Source organism: Lampetra planeri, chromosome 13 (assembly GCF_965212315.1).
Source record: "Lampetra planeri chromosome 13, kcLamPlan1.2.h2, whole genome shotgun sequence".
Lineage (NCBI taxonomy): Eukaryota > Metazoa > Chordata > Hyperoartia > Petromyzontiformes > Petromyzontidae > Lampetra > Lampetra planeri.
In genome coordinates, this window is record NC_136119.1 from 14,414,788 (window position 1) to 14,422,272 (window position 7,485).

Consider the following 7,485-nt stretch of genomic DNA (forward strand, 5'->3'; position numbering starts at 1 on the left):
ATGTTGGGTTGGGTTGATTCTCTGTTGACCACTCGTGGTGGCTCGGCCCGGTCTTTTCTGATGCTCCTTGGCCACCTGTCTGCCACAATCAATGTCCTCCCTTGGACCTGCCTACGCATGCGAGTCCTGCAGTGGTGTCTTCTGGCTCCATGGGACCCAGGCTCAGGCACTATAGGCCTCTCTCCGGACAGTCAGGGACCTCCACTGGTGAGCCCTTCCAGCCAATGTCAATCAGGGGAAGCCTCTGGGCTTCTTCAACGAGCAGCTTGTGGTCGAGATGGACCTGATCTCCTGCTGACAATCCCTCCAGTATCAACGTCATCGACCTCCGCGCGATTCATCTGGCACTGTTCCATCTGTGCGCAATAGCCTCAGACAAGCGGGTCCTCGGCTGTGACGTGACAGCTGTTGCCATGGTGAACAGGCATGGGTCTTCCCATCACCATGCTCTCATGAGGGAGTCCTCCATAGCTGGGTCAAGGCCCACAGGGTTCATCTAATGGCCAGGCATCTGACTTAAACCGAGATCCTCACCGCCGAATGACTAAGCAGTGAGACCTTAGCTTCCGGCGCGTGGTCTCTACACCAGGTGGTTTTTGATCAGCTTATGCAGCGCTTTGGCTTGCCTGCCGCCAACTGATTTGCATCCGTGGTTGAACTACCGTCAGCCCGCGGCTTTCACCATAGATGCCCTGACATGTCCATGGGACCAGGGTCTTGCCTATCTGTTCCCGCCATTTCCCCTGATACCCCGGGTGCACTGGGATGGGGTCAGGGCGGTTCACGTCACTCCCAACTGGGCTAGGAGGTACTGCTTCTCTGACTTCTTGACACTGGTGGACAGCGACCCTTGGCCACTGCCTTCGCGCTTAAACCTTCTGTCTTAGCGGGGCGTGTGCTACCAAGACTTGTGGGTGTGCTGAAGTAGTAACTAATTGGCACGTTTTGTTTACGTGACAAACCTTACTAATTGGCTGTGTCTGGTGGTGTTGGGATAATGACACATTTATATTTACGCGATTTAACCCAAAAAACATAGATATTGGTCGCGAAAGCTTACGTGTTAAACTGAAGCAAACAGAAATCAAGCAAAAACAGCCGCAATGCAGAAGAAATCAACAAATGAAAAAGTTGGCTCATTCAAATTCACTTTTTTTTTACATTTATCGTAAAATTGTAATTAAGACACTCGCCTGCTGCTGCTGCAGATGTGGGGCACAACGGTGACCCGGGCAGAAAGGGAGAGTGCAGCTGCGCAGCGCCCAGCGCGGAGCGGACGACCGCCGGCGGGGACAGCGAGAGCGCCGCGTGCGCCATCTGCCTGCTCGGCGCGGAGACGCGGGGACACGGGGGACACGAGGATACAGGGACGTGATGGCACAGAGACACAGGGACGGGAAGACAGGAAGACGGGGACACGGGGGACACGAGGATACAGGAACGTGATGGCACAGAGACACGGGGACGGGACGACAGGGAGACGGGGACATGGCGACATGTGGATACAGGGACGTGATGGCACAGAGACACAGGGACGGGACGACAGGGAGACGGGGACACGGGGGACACGAGGATACAGGGACGTGATGGCACAGAGACACAGGGACGGGAAGACAGGAAGACGGGGACACGGGGGACACGAGGATACAGGAACGTGATGGCACAGAGACACGGGGACGGGACGACAGGGAGACGGGGACATGGCGACATGTGGATACAGGGACGTGATGGCACAGAGACACAGGGACGGGACGACAGGGAGACGGGGACACGGGGGACACGAGGATACAGGGACGTGATGGCACAGAGACACAGGGACGGGAAGACAGGGAGACGGGGACATGGCGACATGAGGATACAGGGACGTGATGGCACAGAGACACGGGGACAGGACGACAGGGAGACGGGGACACGGGGGACACGAGGATACAGGGACGTGATGGCACAGAGACACAGGGACGGGAAGACAGGAAGACGGGGACATGGGGACATGAGGATACAGGGACGTGATGGCACAGAGACACAGGGACGGGAAGACAGGAAGACGGGGACATGGGGACATGAGGATACAGGGACGTGATGGCACAGAGACACAGGGACGGGAAGACAGGAAGACGGGGACACGGGGGACACGAGGATACAGGGACGTGATGCAGAGGTGGGACAAAGTCATTGTTATGCAAGTCCAAGTCGAGTCGCAAGTCATCAAATTCATGACTCGAGTCTGACTCGAGTCCAAGTCACATGACTCGAGTCCACATCTCATAGGTGGGACAAAGTCATTGTTATGCAAGTCCAAGTCGAGTCGCAAGTCATCAAATTCATGACTCGAGTCTGACTCGAGTCCAAGTCACATGACTCGAGTCCACACCTCTGACGTGATGGCACAGAGACACGGGGACGGGAAGACAGGGAGACGGGGACACGGGGACATGAGGATACAGGGACGTGATGGCACAGAGACACAGGGACGGGAAGACAGAGAGACGGGGACACGGGGACATGAGGATACAGGGACGTGATGGCACAGAGACACAGGGACGGGAAGACAGGAAGACGGGGACATGGGGACACGAGGATACAGGGACGTGATGGCACAGAGACACGGGGACGGGACGACAGGGAGACGGGGACATGGGGACATGAGGATACAGGGACGTGATGGCACAGAGACACGGGGACGGGACGACAGGGAGACGGGGACACGGGGACATGAGGATACAGGGACGTGATGGCACAGAGACACGGGGACGGGAAGACAGGGAGACGGGGACACGGGGACATGAGGATACAGGGACGTGATGGCACAGAGACACGGGGACGGGAAGACAGGGAGACGGGGACATGAGGATACAGGGACGTGATGGCACAGAGACACGGGGACGGGACGACAGGGAGACGGGGACATGGGGACGCGCAGTGGCGGCTCCTGCAAAATCTCTCAGGGGGGGCAAATGTCTGGATGATTGATAAGGATAAGGTCCACCCATGCAATGAATAAATTAACAGCTTAATATTAATGAAAAATAAAGTGACTCTTACAATACATCTTGTTTGTTTATATACTCACTATTAAAACAAACCACTCAAGTTTATTTTATTAAAGATTCCACTAGGTGGCGACAAATTATATTGTTGGATGAAACGTACTTACGTATGATGACGTAAGCACGTATGATGACGTAAGCACGTTAGTGCATGCCCTCCCGGAAGCCATAGAGAATGCATTGCAGCGCCCCCGTTCGAAAAAAAACATCTTTGAATGTAAGTCTATGGGGCCACTCGGGGCGATTCTCAGCCGGAGTGAAATCGCCCAAAAAGAGGCGGTACTCCACAGAACGTGACATGACGCTGATTGGACTATATCCAGAGGCACAGTGACGGCTAGCGTGACTCTGTGGTTGAATGACATTGGTGGTGCGTCGCCCAATCGCCCTAATGAAGAAACCGCCCCTGGGGACGCGGCTAAATGGGGAACGCGGAATATGGGGGACATGGGGGATGCGGGGACATGGGGACACAGCGACGCTGATGAAACGAGGATGCAGCGAGTCGGGGGCAACCAGCGAGCGGGGTACTACCACAACCTCTGCTAATTCTTGACTGAGAGTTCGTTATGGAGGCACAGCCCCTCTGACCTCTCCCATTGAAGTATCGATGGTTAAACCTCAATCCGGGTGCCATGAAGCACGAGTGGTCGGGTTGGTGAGGGAAATAATAAAACGAGCAACGTTTCGGGCAATGGTCCTTCTGAATAGCACATGCTATATATTTTTAAAGTATGTGCTATGAAGAAGGGCCATTTCCATTTTAAGATGGTGTTATTTTCTCTGCATCCTCACGCCGTGGCTACCTTTCCACAAACAGCCCATGCGGATGCTGATGCAGCTGCTGATGAAGTTGGTGCCTCAGCTGGAGTTGCTGCTGCTGAATTAGACTGGGCTGCGGCAGGAACTGCTGCTGCTCTTGCTGCTGTAGAGGCAGGGGCCCCAGTCTCCTCCGGGCCCCCACTGGCCCCGTCGCTAGGACCTCCTGCACGTCGTGGCCGTGGGGGTCGTGGGCCCACGCAAGAGAGGACGGCGCCGACGAAGAACACGACCGCTCCAAATCTGGAAATGCTAAACAGCGGCGAAGCCCGGAGTCAGCGTCAAGTCACCAATGTCGCTGCTACCGCTCGCGGCACGTGCATATGGTGGCACGTGCATATGGTGGCGCGTGTAAGAATCATTTGTGTACCGTTTATTCTTTTACATTGTCATTTATACGTTACATAAACATCTCAGCAAATTAAACCGCCTTCCATTGCATCTCATACTTAACATTCAAAGGGTACACCCAGTGGAAGCCTTCCAGTGGCCATGAGGGGTGGGCATTCGTCTGCCAGCAGTGCATTCATGACTGCTGCTGTGTGTAATCGCAATTGAGTAATTGGGGGTGCAATTAAAAAAATGTGGACCAGGACACCGGCATACAATGGCCGAGCCCTCTTTGGATGACGTCACGGGATCTTTAATGCCCACAGGTGAAGCAAACGGCGCGCAGTATTTCCACAGTCTTAGCCGGGCTGGGCTGCCTTATTCGAAGGTGCGACCGCTGAGCCACGTCACCCCCCCCCTTCCCCCCAGTAGTAGATGCGCCGCGTGAGGAGGGGGCGAACGCACCTTGCTCGTGCAGGCGAGGTAGCCCGTGGTGGTCGCGTCCGTGGTAGGAGGCGGTGCGGCCCAGGGCCGAGGCGCAGCGAGAGAAGCGCTGCCCCGGGGGGAGTTCGTGGCCGTCTCTCGGCGGGCCCTCAGCCAGGCCCTCTGAGCGCCGCACACACGACGAGCATGCGGCAACATCCATTGCGTGTGTCACTAAACATGGAGCAGAGCAATTGTCTGCTGCTCAAATGAGCATTGAGGCGTCCGTGCTCATCTCAGTGTATAGCCTTGCAGAGTCAGTGGTGCAAATGTCACATTCCTACGGCGGGGGCGAGTTTATCCAGAGAACAACCACTGACTTTCCCACAAGCGCTACTCATTTTGTGGCCTCCGGGGCGTTGATGATGATGATGATGGGCCGAGTCAACCCCCAACCAGGATCTGAACTGGCAGCCTTCCGACTGCGATTGCCTCGTATTGGAGTGAGTGGCAGTGGGGGCCGTTCACCTGTGGGGGAGCCGATGCCTCGGGCCCTCTTCGACGTGGATTCAATCGCCTCCCTTCCTCGGCGCCGGCCCAGTGCAGCACCTGGCCCGAAGGCACGGACGGCAAGAGTCGCGTTGTGGGGCTTTCACTCGGGGCTGGCGTGAGCCGCGTCGCTGCGTGTGCCACCCCACCATCTGGCGGGACTCGCCGCGATCACCTCTTGTGATCGATACATTTTTGGAATTTAGGGTCGTTATTATTATCAGTATTTTTTAAAATCTCTCTCATTTTCTGCATCGTTTATTTCACGTTTATTCTTTTTCTTCTACACATCTCTACGTGCTCCGTAACCCTATATCAAACATTCGTTTAATAATTTATATGAATCAGAAGCAATTTACTTTCACATTCACAACTTGATACATGTATTATGAGCGCAGAAATCGAGAGAGATCCTTGTGGATCTCTCCCACAGTGATGCAACCATCCGTGTTAGAGTACGAGCCACGTACTCTAACACGGAAGATCTCGGAGGAAGTTGGATATCACCGACTTACCATCGGATGTTGGCAGTCCTGCACCAAGAGATAAAATCCACACAAAATGGACACCAATTTGATTTAAAAAGGGCCCGAGCATCATCGATTCAACGCGACTGAGTTTTTAAGGCACTGGCATCGAAACTATCCAAAGGAGACATTTGGGACGTGTGGGGTTAGGGCAACTGAAATAACGGATGAGAAAGGTGACAAATCTGACAGTCTGGATATCACGGCTAATCCCTGAGCATGATCCCAGCCTTAACCTGCAAACGCGCCGCTTCGTGCGTGGAGCACTGGGGGGGGGGGGGGGGGGGCACACGAGGAGCGTCGAGCAGCACCACCACGGGCGCCGCTCGCGGGATCGGCGCGCGCCGCCCAGCTCTGTTCGCAGTGTCAGCCCTCGTGGCCATCAATCTGCAGATTTATCATCGCTGCCACCAAGGGTGGCAAATGCTCGCAATTGCCATCTCGACGCATTTTACTTCTAGATCGCAGGCATGCATGGGCCACGATGCTGCCATACAATGGCCTGTTCTTTGCTTAATAACATCATGAGACCTTCACCGACTGCTGTGAAGCAGACGGCGCATGTTGTATCGGTTAATGTGCCCACCGTATTGACCGGAGCGGCGGCCGGACTCGAACTGCAAGCCTTCGCAGCAGCACTGGGCTGTGTCACCACCCCAATTGTAACCAGGTGATCGTCACGTGGGACGTGAATCGTGCTGTTTGTTGCTGACAGCTTGGCGGTTTGGGCATTTGAGCCTCTGCTCAGCCACCATGATTTAAAAAAAGACCGAATACATTGATTTAATAAAGTGCAGCATTGCCTGTGAAAAAGCTCAGCCTTATCCAGACCACCAGTTCAAGAGAACTGAATGCGTGGCCAATTTGTCGTCGTAGTCCATCAACTCAAGGGGTTGAGAACCAGCGGCGATGGCCATCTCTCCGTGTATATTCAGCCGCTTGCACTCGTGTTTCTGTTGTGATGGGGCTGTTTCGTCATTTACAGACGGGAATTACCGAATGCATGCGACAGATTGAAAATGCCAGTTACAATCTTCGTCTGCGTAGGTGAGCTTGTATTTGTCAATTAATTAACGACATGGCCACTGCATAGAGACCACGAGCAAAACTAGACCTGAAAAGACGCCCAGGAGTGACACGGCCATTCAGCATAAGCAGAATACCAGATGAGTGAGATGCAACAAATCGGATGCCCTGGATATCACGGCTAAGCCTTCGGCATAATCCCGTCCTTAAACTGCAAACATGGAGATTAATGCAGACGGAGAACAAGCCACGCACACGCATACACACATGCAGTCGGGCACCCATATGCACAGACAATAATGGAAAAACATTAAAAACATCAACAACACTGGTGCAACCAAGCCTCACCAGGAAGCCCGTTCTGGCCCACAACGTGAGCCTGGTCTGACATCTGCTCATGCGTTGGGGGCTGCTGATGATTCTTGTCCGTTTGGCTGTTCCGAAATTAACGTTTCTGCTGAAATCAAACACAGCGGATGCAAACAGTGCTTTTGATTCTCAGAGTCATGTGCATTGAGAACAGTGGCTCAGTACAACTGCTAATGTACAAAGGACAGATTCAGCCAAAGCCGGAATCCTGCTGCTGTCCCACATCTGGGGTGGAGTACCCAATTCCGACTTCACTGCACCTGATAGAATTCAGAGTGAAACAGTTGGGGTGATTTCTGGTCCACGAACTCACGATTTCACTCCGATCGCTCACAATACTTGTGGTGAACGTGAAATAAAAAAGCATGCTCCGGCAGGAAGTATATTCATCGTCC

The 7,485-nt window shown here is 54.0% G+C and overlaps 1 protein-coding gene across 1 annotated transcript in view; it reads right to left on the reverse strand.

Moving 5' to 3' along the window:
* LOC144722158 (uncharacterized) overlaps positions 1-7,112 on the reverse strand; it is a 13,809-nt gene extending 6,697 nt beyond the window's left edge. The window contains exons 1-6 of the mRNA XM_078600332.1: positions 7,070-7,112; positions 5,684-5,701; positions 5,148-5,228; positions 4,662-4,802; positions 3,854-4,109; positions 1,194-1,321 (exon numbers count right to left, since the gene is read on the reverse strand). Coding sequence (XP_078456458.1) covers positions 1,194-1,321; positions 3,854-4,109; positions 4,662-4,802; positions 5,148-5,228; positions 5,684-5,701; positions 7,070-7,112 — 667 coding nt within the window. The remainder of the gene's footprint in view (positions 1-1,193; positions 1,322-3,853; positions 4,110-4,661; positions 4,803-5,147; positions 5,229-5,683; positions 5,702-7,069) is intronic.
* Positions 7,113-7,485: the final 373 nt, after the last annotated feature.